The 17,838-nt window shown below is 41.7% G+C and overlaps 1 protein-coding gene across 1 annotated transcript in view; it reads right to left on the bottom strand.

The window, feature by feature from the left end:
- The window catches only part of IGF2R (insulin like growth factor 2 receptor), a 63,011-nt gene that overhangs the window by 24,950 nt on the left and 20,223 nt on the right, over positions 1 to 17,838 (bottom strand). Inside the window, exons 8-23 of the mRNA XM_063329210.1 lie at positions 16,543 to 16,705; positions 16,219 to 16,399; positions 14,829 to 14,932; positions 14,250 to 14,414; positions 13,822 to 13,962; positions 13,309 to 13,455; positions 12,333 to 12,464; positions 11,776 to 11,923; positions 10,418 to 10,595; positions 7,340 to 7,455; positions 6,773 to 6,935; positions 5,152 to 5,331; positions 4,099 to 4,200; positions 3,299 to 3,400; positions 2,474 to 2,648; positions 937 to 1,104 (exon numbers count right to left, since the gene is read on the bottom strand). Coding sequence (XP_063185280.1) covers positions 937 to 1,104; positions 2,474 to 2,648; positions 3,299 to 3,400; positions 4,099 to 4,200; positions 5,152 to 5,331; positions 6,773 to 6,935; positions 7,340 to 7,455; positions 10,418 to 10,595; positions 11,776 to 11,923; positions 12,333 to 12,464; positions 13,309 to 13,455; positions 13,822 to 13,962; positions 14,250 to 14,414; positions 14,829 to 14,932; positions 16,219 to 16,399; positions 16,543 to 16,705 — 2,365 coding nt within the window. The remainder of the gene's footprint in view (positions 1 to 936; positions 1,105 to 2,473; positions 2,649 to 3,298; positions 3,401 to 4,098; positions 4,201 to 5,151; positions 5,332 to 6,772; positions 6,936 to 7,339; positions 7,456 to 10,417; positions 10,596 to 11,775; positions 11,924 to 12,332; positions 12,465 to 13,308; positions 13,456 to 13,821; positions 13,963 to 14,249; positions 14,415 to 14,828; positions 14,933 to 16,218; positions 16,400 to 16,542; positions 16,706 to 17,838) is intronic.

Below are 17,838 nucleotides of genomic sequence, written 5' to 3' on the forward strand. Positions count from 1 at the left end.
TTCAGAATCACATTAGATATCCATTGAGACAAGGTACTGTTCCCATAAAAAAAAATGTCACTACACCAAGCATAGAACAGAGTTCCTGTCAGTTTCAGCTGGGAAAGTTAGTTTTATTTCTAGTGATTGTTGTGAAAGGAATGTCAATAATACATATTATTTTAATTGTTGCTAGGCGATGTTTATGCTTTTCAAGGACTCTTTTCAGCTTCCCATAGAAGCTGAGGAGCATAGAGAGAACAATAAAATGGCAATGGAATATTCCGTACCATAGACGTCATGCTCAGCATATAAACGTTGGCCTGGCCAGGGGGGCTGGAATCCACAATCATTGCTCAGGAAGGTACCAGTTCACCAGGTGGTTAGAGTGACTTGTGTCATTATGATTATAGTTGTTATTTTCCTTTTCTGTTGTTCTATTAAACTGTCTTTATCTCAACCCAAGAGGAGTTTTTTCCCCCCCCTTTTCCCTTTCCTCTCCTTTTCTCCCTCTTCTCCCTGCCCTTCTCAGGGGAAGGGGGAGAACTGCACAAGTGGCTGTGAGGTCCTAGCTGCCAGCTGGGGTTAAACCACGACAGTTCCCTTAGCAGTTACTTCCCACAAGTAACTATTCCACTATTCACAGGTGCATTTTTCCAGAGGACAATACCAAATTACCCATTTTCTTCAAAGTTTAGCTGAAGCAGCACCCAGCCACGATAAGGATTAAAGGTTTTCAAAGTAATTATCAGTCTCTTGCATATACTGCTAGTGTTCCACATTCGCCTGCTTCAACAACCTACCTCCTCTCCCACTCTACAACTCCTATGAATACTTCAAGTCTTACAAATGTCTTCACGACAGGTATTCTTAAAGCCCTCCTCTGCAGAAGTTTGCTGTTCAGTTAATCCTTCCAACTTTTGTTGGACGGAGCCCACCCAAATTCCAGGTACTTACCTGTAACCTGGCAGTCTACAGGAGCAGGAGCACAGGCCAGAGCTGTGTGAAACTCAAAAAAAGTATCATGGATGTTCAGCACACTGTTTATCTCTTCACGCACAAACTTAAGCTCTCCAGGATATGAATCATTACAAATGAAAGTCACCGTGAACGTGTCTGATGTTCCTGTAAAAGAAACACTTATCTGCTGCTGGTTCACTTGGGAATATTTGAATTTGAGTTCAAGCTAAGACTTGACTTGAAAATTTTCAAACAGTTTCTTATTGCTAACTGCTTCAAGGAAAACACTACCTTATTGTTTATGGGTTTTTTTAACTATAAATACACAAGGCCTTCTTTAAAGACCTGTGCTAAATTGCCTAGCTGCCACAACTGTGTCTCCAAATGGGAGACCAGAATGCCTTGACACATTTCAAGAGCATAATTACCTTCACTGAACTGTGCTTCCTAGGTCTTTGACATGATATATTTGACATGAAGAAACAGAAAACCTATAAAACATCAAGTCAGTTGTACCAGCAACCTCTAAATTACATCACACAACAAAATTTTGGGTTTGGGGGTTTTGTTTGTAAGAAGTTCAGCATAATCAGTGTAGAACAAGTAATACTCATGCTACTTAAGCAGCATATGTTAAGTTCTGTTGAGTCCTCCCTTCCATAGCCTATGAGAAGTGTCAGAATTATGTGGAGGAAGTAGTATTCGTCATCAATGTATCCTAGTATTATCAAAATGGTGGAAACTCTCAAAGCAAAACACACAAGAGCTCAATCACTTGTTGCCTGTTGCGTATTAGGTATGAAAACATCCTATCTGTGAAAATAAGAGATACCAGCATAGCAATTTGTACAGAGGACAAACATTCAGGAGCATGTGAGGCTCCTGAATCCAAAATCCTGTTTTCCTAAAAACCTTTTGTTGCTAAGGTGTCATATGCCTTTCTATGAAAACTCAAGTTTCAGTACTGTTGGAGAGCATGTAAAATCAAAAGCTAGATATACATTTTTCATTAGTCTTACCTATGAAACAAACTTGAATTCATTAAGTGTACATGAGGTACTAAAACTCTTATTCAAGAAATTCCATTTAAGAGAGTATAAGCTTACCAAAAAATGGCCACTCAGATATGAAACAACTTTAGAGAGTATTATTCATGAAACTGAAGTTTAAAGCAATGTCTCCGCTTGGAAAAAGAGCCAGAGTTCATTTTGCTTGTTTTCCCAATTTGACTGTCCATTTCTCCATGCAAGGGGCAATATTTTTCATCTACTCAACAAGGAAAAAAAATCCTGTACTGTATTTGGTCTGTTTCCAGGAGTTTTGAAGTGCACATAGATTACTGGAAAACTGAGCCATTACCATTCTGCATGATTTGATTTGTTCCTAAAATTTTCATATGAACTAGCTTGTTTAAGTGACCGCCAAGCCCAGACGGTTTTAGTGCATGAACAAACGGAGGAATGAAGACCATTCACAGAAAGTTTGTACAAAAATCAGCATCCATCTCCCACTGCATATTTAGTTCCTAACTCACCCGATTGCAGATGAAGAGGACCTCTGTAGGTAAGAGTTAGAAACCCCTCACCAGACAGATACAGGGTTTTGTCCAATTCCACCAGCCTCACCGATGTCAGATTTTCTGCTTCACATCCAGCAGCTGTTTTGCCATTGATTTTACCACAATCTGGCATGGGTCCACAAATGTTTAGCTAGAAGTTTTGAAAACATGGGTATATACAGTATTAATTGGATCCAAAGAGTCAGGTCTGCATAGCCATTTCTACACCAAAAAAACTCACCTGTCCAGAACTATTTCAAACAGCATGAAATGTCTGTCGTTTCTAGACTGCAAGACAACTGACTATAGTACAGCAACAATATCCCCAATGCTCAGTTTACAGGGTCCCCAAATTATCCCCGCTAGAAGTACAGAATGTGGTTTAGCAAGATTATTCTTAGATTAAAACACTATAGTAGTACCTGTGGGCAACGTATAAGACTGATATATGCAGATCACATTAAGAATACCAATATGGACATATTAAATCCCTTTCTAGGCTTCCACTGTCCATTTCTTCAGCACCAGCAGATAAACTGGTATTATGCAAGAGTCCATAAGTGGAAAACCATGCATGGGCTCAAAAGCGTGGCTACCTTTAGCTGAGAACCAGAAGCTCAATGCTTTTAAGACCATCCGAGATAACTTGAGTAATCTTCCATTCCTCCTCTCAGTCACAGTACTTTCCTGCCAGCTCAAATTTCATAAGAGGACCGAGTCAAAGCTCCACTTGCTCACTAAGCAAAACTGGAAAACGCAACAACAGCATTCATAAGCAGATTGTACAGTCAGAATCCTTACCAAGAACTTCTTCCCAATGCCAGTAGCCATATAGCCTTTTCCAGAAGCTAATGGCTGCAGATTGAACAGAAAGCCAGTGTTTGGATCTCGCACAGAGCAGGACTGGAAAAAAAAAAAATTACGATGGCATTATTTTCTCCTTCTGTTTTTCCTCTGTTTAAGTTTCACCTCTAACTTGTTTAAAGAGCCAAAGTAGTGATTTACACATATTCCTAGCCTGCGTACCAATCAGCAACTTGATTTGGACAACCACAATACAGCTCTGGCAGTAGCAACACTTCATTCAATTCTTTTGCACAGTTGTCCATTGACATCAGCCACATACATCAAAGGGCAATTTAACAGACAACATCTATCAGGTTAGCTAAGAGCAAGGAAGTTTTAACTGAGGGTTGTTTTCACACTGATGTGTTTATGTTGAGACCTGTAAAGTAGAGGCAACTGAGTAGCTCAGCGTGAAAAAAAAAAAAGCTTCATTTGATGATCTGTATACAAAGACAACGTGTATCCTTACATATAAACTCAGTTTTACTAGCAACCTTGTAAGAGAATGAAACATTCAGTGCCACAGCAAGTAAGTTGTTCTCATGAAAAAGCACTTGAATACTTTGGTCAGAAGTTACACATTTCAGGAACACTTAAAGAAAAAAGTAATAAAACATCCTAAGACTATCATGATCAACATCAGACTTCACTGTAGCTAGTTTTCTCCGAGAGTCATTTAAACACAGCAACCAGGAATGCTAGAAAAAAAAATAGTATGTTGAGACTATGAATACAATTATGTCCCCCCTTCTCACCTGAGAATCATCTTTTGTTTCCTTGATTGGACAAGCAGCCTCAGTTTCCCATAAGAATGTGGCCACACATTCCTGAATAGCTATAAATCGTGGGCTACTACTCTGGAAACAGATTGCAGAAAAAAGACCAGAATAAGCATAACAGCCAACACCACCTCATGTTTGAGATTCCACTTTATGAGGAACTGTCAGGTTCTTCTAAAAGACTTTGCTACAAATGCACACAATTACCAACCCGCTTCCCTCTCTCCTATTTATTTTGAAGGTCACCACCGAAAACTTTGTCTAGCTAAACACTTCACATGTCATTAAGCTTTAGAAAAGAACTGAATCTGACATCCAAATATTCAGATATTCCACTATTAAAAAAAAAAATCAAGCAACATAAAAATCTGTTAGCTGAGGTAACAGGGTATCAGGAGTATTCATTATACACACTTCATTTCAGTGTTTTCAGGCAAAAGCAAAGCAGTTCATAACTGCTCCAAGTCACAGATTTTCACCATACCTCTCAGGCTGATGATCATGGGATTGAGGGGAGTGAGAGCTGCAGATTCACAAGCCAGTAAGAACAAGTCCAAACATACTTCAGTCTAACGAGCCCCTCAGTCTAAACTTCAGTATGTCGAGTTGTACCAGCAAAAGTTTTACAGATTTAAGAACTCCTCTAGAAGCAACAATCTACAGAGGATGTAGATCCTAAGTCTGAAGATACACTTTACAATATTCTTCCTCTTAAGAGGGTCTGCAATGCTTGCATTCGCAACTCCTCATTCTCAAATCCAGGTGTATTTTTCATGCTAATTAGACTACTCTGAAACATCATTGTCCACTGAGCATGTTAGTTTTTAACTAGTTCTTACTTATGATAAAATACTCAGTCCAAGACAAATGCTTCTCTAGCATCTAAGTTAGCTTTGTTTTTTATCTCCAAGTCCTCAAGAAGTCTCCCCCTTGTCATGAATCTGCTATATGCAACACATCTTCATGTAGCTTCACATTACACAATAGAAAACCTACAACGATGAAGCCACATTTGTCATTTGTCCTTACAAGAGTGCCCTTGGAACAGATGAAGTGGAGGGTGGTGGTATAAGTAGTCTTCCTTCCATCAGCATCAATGCACACAGAGCCATTTCCATAGGTTAGAAAAATGTGTCCAGGTCTTTCAACTACTAGTTCTTTGCTGGCAACACCAAGATTACTAATAGAGGTAACTTCAGAGTAGGAAACCTAGAAATGAAGAAAAGCGTGTCAGCAATTCTAAACTCAAGTGCAGAGTTATAGATACAGTCAAAAAGAAGAAAATACCTACCACAATAATCTTTTATACAGAAGGTTACCTTGAGAGTTCTGAAGATCACAAAGGCGTAGAGATCCCCCTACATTTTTCCCCTTTCTGTACTTAAGTTTCACGTATTTAAGAGACAAGCTCCCCAAAAGCAGACGTCATTTTTTTTTGTTGTTTTTATTTTTAGTACAATAAGGTGCTTGTAGTGCCTCACAACAGCCGTCCTCATCTCACCAGTTACACAGCTTAGGAACTCAGGGAAGCCTATGCCTCATGCACAGTACATAGGGTTTAATTTTTACAACTCTTTAAAACACAGTATGGGGAAGCCTCCAGGCATTCTTAGAATTAACCTTAGGATCTGCCATGCTTAGCAAAGCCTAAAAAGCACTAGCAGAAACTGAGCATTAGAACAACAGTAGGTGCTACTACCGAGGTCCAAATTAATCTTCACTTCTGGAACGTAACTATCTTCTATTTTAAGAAACTATTTTAAGTAGTGACAGCAACAAACGGAAGAACACACCTCCAAAGCAGCTCTGTCCACAAAAACAAAAAAGCTCTGCCTTAGTTTTTTGGTGGTGTTGGTTTTTTGGGTTTTTTTTGTTTTTTTAACAACTCTGCATTTAGGTTGACCCAATGTGCTCACTTTTTACTTCAGTGTCTTCAGCAATGAAGTAATGAAGCCCTAATGTGTCTCCACATGTAAAGTAAATAGCCTTACACAACAAAAACTAATGCAAGCACAGGGGACTAGTAATATTTAGCTCAAGTGCCACGATGGTGATGTACACATTCAGTCACTCAGACATCCTCTTCAATATGGAAGGAAGGGGTTCTCTCCATTTTACAGAGGGAATTAGGACAGGTTGGTGAGCCTCTAGTTCAGCTTTCCCTACAGCTTTGAGTAGCACTGAGGTCAGGCCTTGGGCAAAAGTGTCCATCCAGCCTGCCAGCACAAACAGTCCCATGATATGTTGTTACACTTCAGGGAAATGCAGAGGTAGAAGCTCATAACAAACCACATTTTCCGCCTTCCCTGGCTTTGCAGCTTCTGTCTTGTCTACTCCTCAAAGACAGCTCAGAGAGGGGTGGCAAAGACTCTTTAAACACATTTCTTCCATAGTTCAATCTAAAACAAACCAGAAGCAAGACAGAATATCCAGGAGAACAACCTGTTCTAAAGCAATGCTAGCAATCCCTGTGACTGCAGCCATTTACACAGAAGAGATGCAGTTTGTCTGCCTCTGAAACACAGGACAAAGAATCATGCATGTCTAGGGCAATACCGGTACACTTGTAAAAATTAAAGCTTTGGTCTTTGAGAAGGTGGACAGGAGGTCTACCATTCTGTACCCCAGCTGGGATGGAAAAGCTACTCACATGATCATGCCGATATTCCATCTGACAGACAGATGCTCGCCGGTCACATCCTGGGACAGCAATCAGTGGTCGACAGACATTTATGTAGTACTTCTTGCGTTCACCTGGACTTGAATTATCCATGGCATACCAGTTTTCACCTCTCTTCTCAGATTTTGCTAAGCTGAGCAGGAAGAGAAAGTTCAACACTAAAAACACATTCTTCATAGATTTTCTCTAGCTTTCTCTGTCAGTCTCAAGAAACAGAACAACCGTAAGGCATTTCAGAATAACTTTTTCCCCTGATTTTTAAGTGCTGCAATTAAAAGGAATACTTCAAGGAAGTTGACAAAGTGGTAAGTTTTTGTTAAGAAAAACCATCCCAAGAAGTCTTACATCTTAGGAGGCACGCCAGTATACTAGAGGGAAATACTGTCTTCATTTCAAGATACGTGCAGTTAAGATTGTCACAACAGATGAAATTCCTAGTGCTGCTCACACAGGAAACCAACTTCACCCAGTGCTAAGCTATCAGCCAGAACACTAAACTAGAATAGCCAAGTTCTGTCGTACACATTACTTTCCTACCTTGACAAGTCATATTGGTCCATGGTGTTGGGATCAGTCACAACACATTCCAGTGGCATTTCAGGACAAGCATATTCAGTGTACCACCTGAAGTTGTAGGTATAGTTATCTTCTATCTAAAAAAGAGCAGTATAGGCCAGTGAGGCTTTCCACACAGAATACCTGGTGACTCACAGCTACTCCTTCATACATTAAGCTTGTTATTTCCCCCTGATTCTGTGATATACCTTCTCAGACTGATTTGTATAGGTCTCTTTTGTTGTAGATCCTGTCATTTGCTATGTCACCAAAAATAGTCTTTCCAAAAATAACAGAACCAGAGCAACTAGAGCAATGTAACTGCTGTCTGCTGTGTTACAGGACACACTACCACTTGTTACTTCTCAGCCAGATGTTGGGGTTTTTTTCATCTAGAAATAAAAGATGATCAAAAGCACTAGTAATTACACAGCCCAGAGACTAGAGAAGAGTGAAGTAAGAACCTGGATCCAGGTGAACAGCTTACTGTTCAGTGGTGAAGACGAGCTTTGTGGCTGCAACAAGAGGCAGATATAGAATCATAGAATTGTTGAGGTTGGAAGGGACCTTTAAGATCATCGAGTCCAACCTTTAGCCTACCCTGACAAGAGCCACTTCTAAACCATGTCCCTAAATGCCCCATCTACCCTTTTTTTAAACACCTCCAGGGATGGTGAATCCACCACCTCCCTGGGCAGCCTATTCCAATGTTTAATAACCCTTTCAGTGAAAAAATGTCTCCTAATATCTAATCTAAACCTCCCCTGACGTAACTTGAACCCGTTTCCCCTCGTCCTATCACTTGTCACCAGGGAGAAGAGGTCAGTCCCCATCTCTCTACAACCTCCTTTCAGGTAGTTGTAGAGGGTGATAAGGTCTCCCCTCAGCCTCCTCTTCTCCAGGCTAAACAACCCCAGCTCCCTCAGTCGTTCTTCATAAGGTTTGTCCTCCAGACCCCTCACCAGCTTTGGAGCCCTTCTCTGGACACGCTCCAACACCTCAATGTCCTTCTTGTAGCGAGGGGCCCAAAACTGAATGCAGTACTCGAGGTGGGGCCTCACCAGTGCAGAGTACAGGGGGATGATCACTTCCCTAGTCCGGCTCACCACACTATTCCTGATACAGGCTAGGATGCTGTTGGCCTTCTTGGCCACCTGGGCACACTGCTGGCTCATATTCAGCCGGCTGTCAACCAGCACCCCCAAGTCCTTTTCTGCCGGGCTGCTTTCGAGCCACTCAGCCCCAATCCTGTAGCGCTGCATGGGGTTGTTGTGACCCAAGTGCAGGACCCGGCATTTGGCCTTGTTGAACCTCATACCACTGGTCTCAGCCCATCGCTCCAGCCTGTCCAGATCCCTCTGCAGAGCCAACCTACCCTCAAGCAGATCAACACGCCCGCCCAGTTTAGTGTCATCTGCGAACTTACTGAGGGTGCATTCGATCCCTTCATCCAGATCATTGATAAAGATATTAAAGAGAACCGGCCCCAGCACCGAACCCTGGGGGACACCACTTGTGACTGGACACCAACTGGATTTAACTCCATTTACCACCACTCTCTGGGCACGGCCATCCAGCCAGTTTTTTACCCAGCGAAGAGTACACCTGTCCAGGCCATGAGCAGCCAGTTTCTCCAGGAGAATGCTGTGGGAAACAGTGTCAAAAGCTTTGCAAAAATCCAAGTAGATAACATCCACAGCTTTTCCCTCATCCACTAAGTGGGTCACCTTATCATAGAAGGATATTAGGTTTGATAGGCATGACCTGCCCTTCACAAACCCATGCTGACTGGGCCTGATCACCCTGTTCTCCTGCATGTGCCGTGTAATGGCACTGAGGAGGATCTGTTCCATGACCTTCCCAGGCACCGAGGTCAGACTGACTGGCCTGTAGTTCCCCGGATCCTCCTTCCGGCCCTTCTTGTGGATGGGTGTCACATTTGCTAACCTCCAGTCAGCTGGGACCTCCCCGGTTGTCCAGGACTGCTCATAAATGATACCAAGTGGCCTGGTGAGCACCTCCGCCAGCTCTTTCAATACCCTTGGGTGGATCCCATCCGGCCCCATAGATTTGTGCACCTCCAGGTGCTGAAGCAGGTCCCTCACCATTTCCCTTTGGATTAGAGGGGCTTCATTCTGCTCCCCATCCCTGTCTTCTAGTTCAGGGGTCTGGGTGCTCAGGGAACAACTGGTCCTACTGCTGAAGACTGAGGCAAAGACTTCATTAAGTACCTCAGCCTTTTCCTCATCCTTGGTCACTATGTTGCCGGCCCTATCTACTAGAGGACAGAGATAATCCTTAGTCCTCTTCCTATTGCTAATATACTTATAGAAGCTTTTTTTGTTGTCCTTGACAACAGAAGCCAGGTTTAGCTCCAGCTGGGCTTTGGCTCTCCTGATTTTTTCCCTACATAGCTTAACTACCTCTTTGTAGTCATCTTGAGTGGCCTGCCCTTCCTTCCAGAGGCCATAGATCCTCTTTTTTTCCCTAAGTTGCAACACTAGCTCCCTGTTTAGCCAGGCCGGCCTTTTTCCCCGACGGCTTGTCTTCTGGCACATGGGGACAGCCTGCTCCTGCGCCTTTAAGACTTCCTTCTTGAAAATCATCCAGGCTTCCTGGGCTCCTTTGCCCTGGAGGACTGCCTCCCAGGGGACTTTGTCAACCAGGCTCCTGAAAAGCCCAAAGTCCGCCCTCCGGAAGTCCAAGGTAGCAGTTCTGCTGACCCCTCTCCTTGTTTCTCGCAGAATTGAAAACTCTATCATTTCATGGTCACTGTTCCCAAGACAGCCTCCAACCTTCACATTCCCCACAAGACCTTCCCTATTTACAAACAACAGATCCAGCAGGGCACCTCCCCTAGTTGGCTCTCTCACTAGCTAAGAGAAAACTATTATACTAGCTAAGAGAAAACTATATACTAAGAGAAAACTATTTCTCTTAATCTGCTTTATAGACAATGGGTATTTCCATCCATGAATCTGTGCTTGCGCTGGCCTAGCAGCAATTATTGTCAGGATTTGGGGATGGAGATCCTTCCCTTCTTCATATAGAACTTCTTACCTGATATTCAGGCTGACCTATTCCAGCCTGACGGTCACATAAGAAAGTTATAAGGGTAGATCGCTGTGTTTTCTTCTCATCATTGTATGCTGTACCGTTTTTGTAGGTCAACTGAATGAGACCATCATAATATGAAAGTTTGGCACTGGGCAGTCCAAGACTCCAAACCTGATCCTTACTAGAAAAGAAAAAGTGGGCTTTGATACTGAACAGAATGCAAAATTGATTCTCTATTTAAGAGAAGTCTTATAAACTTACCTCTGTGCTTACTAATTCTAAGAGATACCATAATAAGACAAAAGAATTAAGTAAGGTTGACTAGATATAAGTGAGCTAGGCTGAACAGAATACTGCCACAAGGAAACTTAAAACATGAACAGGTGTCCTCCTTTGGAAAGGAAAGGAAGTTGTACCTTGCTTAGAGATCTGGAAAACTTTAACTTTCCCTTCTCCAGAGGGGTGACAAAAACATCAAGTTCCCATTCTCCAGGGTAGAATTCAAACTGCAGACACCCTAATGCTGGAGTCAAACCGGTTCTATGCAAGTACATGTGGACAGTGAAGACTTAACACTGCACACCAGCAACTCGTCTTACTCAGTGGAGAAAATTGCCTTTACGTGCTCTTAGCTTGGGACGAGCTTTAGTTCAGGGGACTTTCTTTACTCTGACTTAATGCTAGCCTGACCACCTTCCCCTGAAGAGTGTTTTTAGTGTCTGCAGTAAACTGTCTTTGGCTGGAGTGTAACTCAGAGCCAATTCAAGTACAGCTCCATGTGTTTGCACTGTAGCACATCTCTGGCAACAGGCTGATCTGGAACCTGAAGTGTATGGATACTGTCTCAGACATAGCTTGTAGAAGATAACAGAATAACAGGCAGACACTGGGACTGTGCCTGTGCGGCACTTGTAGCAAAGGAAATGCAGTGCAACCCCCAAGCTCTGGGTTCCACTTCTGCATAAGGCAGACACTAGTCATCCCAAGCATAGCAGCGCTTCTTTAGGCCAGCTCTTGGAATCCAGCTGACCCTGAATCCAAATTGAGAGTTGGCTTAATACAGCTGCAGCAGTTAACCTACAACTTACAGTCCCTATGGGAAACATAAGGGGGAGCAACAGACACACCCATTCAATCTCAAAAGTTAGTTTAAGCAAGATTACTTTGCTGTGTGCACTTTGCTTCAAACAGCTGGAAGCATAACTAGCGCTCTACCAAATAATATTTTACATGCAAATTACCTGAACCTATTGCAGGCAATATAGTAATTATTTTACATGCAAATTGTTCACTGTTACACACAGACAAGACATCATGCAACAAGAGATCATCTACTACAGGCAACAGAACTAGTCACTCACCTTTGTGTTACTTGGCATGCTGCTGATTTTGTGTGACATAACTCATCCGGCACACTGCCACAGATGTTTATGTAAAACAAGTATTCAGCAGTATTAACTACATAGTACCCATTTGTCTTTGCCAGAGGTGATAAATCAAAAGAGAAACCTAAAAGGGAAGGAATAAACTTTATCAGTTTAACTTTTTCCTGCCATCTCTCACAGGTTTTGATTCTACCAGTCATACAGCTATTTCATTTCCCCCTGAATAAACCTCCTTCCATGCAATTACTGTTCCACAAACAATCTGGACATACTAAATGCATGTTTTCTTTGTACAGAGATATTTACTGCAGTAAAATGCACATTACACCTATTTTCCTCCACACACACTAGGGGAATATTAAGGTTGTGCTGTTCTGATCTTCCATACACATATGCTTAAAACCACTGTGCTCAAACGTGCGTGCTTAGACTTAGGCTGAACTTGCTTTGTTCTTGTGCATCAAAAAGACTCAGTGTTGTGACACACGTTCTGTCCCTCATGACCTTTCAATTTGTTGAACATAAATACATACCTGCCTGAGGATCAGAGACTTGACAGTTATCTCCTTCAGTTTTAGACATGACACACGCAGCAGCAGTATACCAATCGAATGCATATGAACATTCACCCTCGGACATCAAGATTGGAGCACTTTCTAGATCACCTGGTATCAACAAGAGCAGTATGTTACACATACAGACAGTCAGGCTGCCAAAAGGAACTATGAATTTAAGCCTAAGAACACACATCCCTCCCCAACAGACAATCAGGATTAACTGTTAAAGTACCTCTCCTCTGAAAATGACGACTAAATAGAACCAAACATTCCTTACACAAATTCTTTGCATCCTCCTCCCCAGACCAGAGGTGAAGATGCACTGCTCAGTCTGCTTCTGAGTATTATCACTCTTCCAAGAAACAAAAATGTTTGCTCTGATACACAGAACTGGTGTTTTGCTACAAAGCAACAACTTTATTAGGAAGTAGTGCATAACCTGATCCTAACAGCCAGTGCGCTTGGAGGATTCAGCTTCCTTAAGTCCAGGCAGAGGAATACGGGTTTTGCATTTCCCTGGGAGATGGTTAAACTAGTGGGCTACTATACAGAGATAAACAATGTTAACAACTTCTGCAAATGCTTCTGCTTTTCATGAACTGCAAGCAGTCTTTCCTATCAAGAAAATCTAGGGATAGAAAGTGCTTTGTATAGCTTCCAGGTATTTGTGGAGCTTTAAACACTTAAACATACTTTCATGGTGTTTGGGAGAATCTTAGTACAAGAGACTTACTCAAGGGTCTTTCAAGACTGCTTGTATAAAAGGTGAACAGAACTAGATACCTGCAATTACATGGCTGTCATCCTAGTAAATAAACCACAACGTTTCATCTTTTGCGTAGAAGGAAATAAAAGACAAAGGCACATCCTAACATTTAGCACTCATGCCTGGGCATATTAAATGACCTCCAGTTTTCAACTGGATCAGAGAACAGGGTGTGGATATTCTCACCTGGTCTGCACATTAGAGTGATGACGGTTTTGATTTTTTTGTTACCACCACAGCTGTCTCCATTGGAATAGGTAAGTTGAATATTTTCTCCAACCTTTTTAGGAGGAGATACAAATCTTCCAAGATTCTTACTCTTGTTTTCTTTATCTGTAAAGACAGTAAACACATCACTTTTGTTTCCCTGGAAAGAAGTGAAGTTTACCCTATTAAGAGAATATTAACTAGCCAAATGAAAAGTCTTAAGAAAGCATATGTTTAGGAGTTTGGTTTTAACCTCATCAAAACCATGCTACAAAGCTGGAGGAGAGTAATACCATTCTTTTGTTAGAAAAGGCTACTTGCATCATTTCTTCTTGGGTCTTTGGGAGCACAAGAGAAATGTGCTCCTAACTTTTTTTTCCCCTCCAACAACTGAAGGCACTCAGGGCAGCCAATTCCATTTGCAGAAGTGTCAAGCCTTCACAGAGCCTTTTAAAAAAAAAAAAAAAAAAAGAAACAACCAAAGAGACTCACCTACAGAGCAAATAGCAGCATCATCTGGGCAGCTGGAAGCTCCTCCTCTCTTCAGCACTTTATGGCAGACATTGATGTAATAATGCTTCCTCCCTACCTCCAAAAAGCTGCTGTCCACAGCTTCCCAGTTCTGGGCGAGCTCTGAAATACAGAGGGTCGTTAAGGACAAGTCAACCGGCTTAATTGTTCTAGCCTCTCCATGCCAAAATACATAGGACCCACAAAAAAGGACCCACATTTAAAACCACTTAGGATGACAGCAACCAAGGCAGTTATGGATATGGCTACTTTCATAAGGCACTCACTCCTTTTGGGATGAGGGAAGTGAATGCCAGTACCCCAGAAATTCAAGCTGATTTATGTTCAGCTAAAGAATTGCATGTCAACTCAGAACAAAAGTAATTGAAAGCTAGTTTTCATTGCCATACCTGAACTGCGGATCAGAGGTGACAAGTCATAGTGTTTTTTCTTATCAGCAACTCTGCAAAGAAGATCTTCTTTCTCTTTAACACATGCATATTTTGTATCCCAAGTAAAAAAATATGTGCAGTCCACTTCACCAGTAAACACCGGAGTTCCTCTACCATCATTGCCTTAACATTGAAGATGGATAAACAGATATTAGGTTTCCAGAGGGGGAAGGGGAGAAAAGCAAGGAGAGTTGAGGACTAGCAATAAGCAAGGTTTGCTGCACACGACTTGTGTTTGTGCTTTGGGTTGGGTTTTTTTTTTGTTTGGGCCCTGGGTTTTTTTTTTGTTTGGGGTTTGTTTGGTTTTTTTTTCCTGCTGTCTGAGATACAAGGCTCTTTTACACCTCAATATTTTTGATCAACAGTGCAAATTTAGAATAGTAGTGCTACTACATAGCACAAAACAATCCTGCCAACCATAGAAATTAGTGCTTACTCTAACAATATTTATTCCTTCGCATTCCTTCGACTGTAAGGTCTACTAGCAAGCACAGAAGTCAAACCCTGAGCAGAATCATCACAGCTTGTTAAACTCACCTGCTGTTTCATTGCACTCAAAGTTTATGACAGTCATTCTCTGAAAGCCGGAACTACACGCATCCCCATTCGGATAAATTAAAGTGAGATCCCCATCAGAATACCTGAGTAAAAAGTCAGGTTTAGATAGAAACATGGGATCAGACACAGTCAGGCAGGGTTCTTCACATAACAGAAGCCACACTCTTGTTTATTTAGTAATTGTCTCCCTCAAAGGCAAAATAAATGCTTATTCAACATTAATACTGGCATTTCTACTGCAACAAAGGCTTGCAGCCACTGATTTTTCTGGTTACTTTTCGCGAACTTTTATAAAGTTTAAAGAATGCTCTAAAGCTATTCGAGCTTTGAATAGAACAGAGTATCTGTGCTTTCACTTCGAATAATTATTTCAATTGGAAGGGACCTACAACAATCACCTAGTCCAACTGCCTGACCAATTCAGGGCTGATCAAAAGTTAAAGCATGTTATCAAGGGTAGTGTCCAAATGCCTCTTAAACACTGAGAGGCTTGCGGCATCAACCACTTCCCTAGGAAGCCTGTTCCAGTGTTTGACTCCCCTCTTGGTAGAGAAGTGCTTCCTAATGTCCAGTCTAAACTTCCCCCAGCACAGCTTTGAACCACTCCCACACGTCCTATCACTGGATATCAGGGAGAAGGGCTCAGCACCTCCCTCTCTACTTCCCCTCCTCAGGAAGCTGTGGAGAGCAATGAGGTTGCCCCTCAGCCTCATTTTCTCCGAAGGTGGAATATCTGTTCCCATTAGTTTATTGCATGGCTGTTTTTGCAGGTGGAAGAAGTCATACTTCCTGAAAGATTGCTCCAACAAATCTTTCACATGCTTATAGACAGAATGGAAGACCATATCTAGGTGAATAATTTCTGCTTTGCAAACTCATGCAAACTATTGTCCTAGTATGCCACTTGGGTATCCTGAAGGTTTTTAAAAATTAAAAGAAAAATAAAAAAAAAATCACAAAATCACGGGTTTCAGTAGTCTTGGTTATGATTAATGCATGCTGCTGCAAAGGAAGCAGAGATGCCCTCTTGTTGAGGACAGCTTCTAAAACATCCAATCCTGATGACACTTTACATGTAAAACTCAAGGTGGGAAAGAGGTGACAAGGTGAAAGAGCTCAATCTGCAATTATGACAACAAAGTCGATGAAAGTTTCTTCCCTGTCTAGGCAATGGCCTCTACCAACCGCACCTGCTCCTTCATTCACTAACACTATCCTGGTATACTGTTAATGTTTTTCTATACAAAACCGCGCAAACACACTTGCACTTTTTATCAAATATTGCTTACGTGACAAACAAGGGCATCAAATTAGGAAACAAAGATCAGTCACTCAGAGAAGTTAACAGGGCTGCAGAGCCTTTACACACCTTAGGGTTTGGTTCTGAAATCTTCCTGCCACTTTTTGCTGGTTATTTGAAGATTTTACTTGGCAAGATGAAGTGTATCCTGTACTGTCCTTGCAGTTACCTGCAGTGGTTTTCCCACATACATTCAAGTAATAATAATACTCCTCTTTGTCATCTTTGGCAAAATATGGTGTGACATAATCTGAATAAGAAAAAGCAAAGTATTCTAAAACAGAGCAGAACAGCAAAAAACCCAAGTATCTATAGAGGACATTTTTCCTGACTCCAAACATGGAACTGGAAAACTGGCTAGTTACACCACAGGAGAAAAAACAGTGAGCTTACCTGGAAGTTGAGTAAGTGGTTTTAAATCAATGGAGATATCATGTTGCTCATTAGTCAGAAGACAGCTCCTACTCTCCAGGTAATCCCTGTGACAGGCATACTCAGTAACCCACTCAATTTCATACCGGCAATTTGTTTTTGCCGTGAGTTTGGGACCTGCACTCTGATAAAGAAGTGAACAGAATTTAAGTTACAACTACAGAGACTTATTTGAAATATAATCTTTAAAGCAACAGTATCGCATTTGTTTAGGGTCAGTAGTGACTAACTTCACCTGTAAATTGCTTAACAGCTACAAACGTTGTCTCTGGCCTCTCAGAAACAGGTGTTGAGAAGAAACTAAAACAGCACTTAGTAATGATGTGACAAACTAGAAGTCTAAACAGAGGTAAAATATCAGGCATTAGCAGAAGGTCAGCAGCAGTAACAGAACACTAAAAGGCACTTTTCCTTAAGATGTTGGCAAAAACAGAGATACATGAGCCCGAATTGCTAAGCACTCCTTGGATTGTGTTTGCCTCAGAGGAGTCCTCAAAGAAGGGAGCAGAGATCAAGTGTTCTCCAAAGGCAAAGCAGCCTCTTAGACACTGGTGTTTTAGCAACTTTGATTCTCTCAGTCCAAATCAAGACTGAAAGACATCTGAGAATTCCTTAGCCAACACTTCCACTGGGTGCATTTTATGCAGTGAAATATTTTTGCACTCTAGGAGAAGGGGTAGCCTTGTTTTTCCTCGCTTTAAAGTGAAATATTTAGAAGCTCACCTTGTTTCATAAATCTGTATTTCTGCCACCCACTAAAACAGGCAGATATACAGGTAAAGTATCAGGTAAGTTAAAGGCATAAGTAACATTAGCAATAGTATTCATACTATGTGTGTGCACAGCTGTAGTGAGGTTTTACAAAGTGACAGTAGAGAAAGGCCTATGGTTTGTTTCTGTAGTGATGAGGATAAAGCATGGTATCTATCTAGGTCAGACAAGAGACAAGACATTAATCCAAAAGTTAGCCAGACAAGAATTCCTCCTTCACTAACCTGCAACAAAAAGCATCACGCTATGAAATGGCAGAGCATTAGCAACAGCCGCTCTGGCCCAATTTAAGGAGTGCGAGTGGCTGGCATCACGACAAACTGATCATCATACTACATTGAAGCTAGGCTAAGACTATGTCCTGCAAAAACTGAGCTGCTTAACACTACAGATTTTACTTTAAGGTAACAGAAGTTCATAAGCCTGCTGAGTAAGAGATAGTCTTTTGGCACGCAGTCACACTTGATAGCAATTTCCCCCCCAGCC

The sequence above is a fragment of the Chroicocephalus ridibundus genome, chromosome 3 (assembly GCF_963924245.1).
Source record: "Chroicocephalus ridibundus chromosome 3, bChrRid1.1, whole genome shotgun sequence".
NCBI lineage: Eukaryota > Metazoa > Chordata > Aves > Charadriiformes > Laridae > Chroicocephalus > Chroicocephalus ridibundus.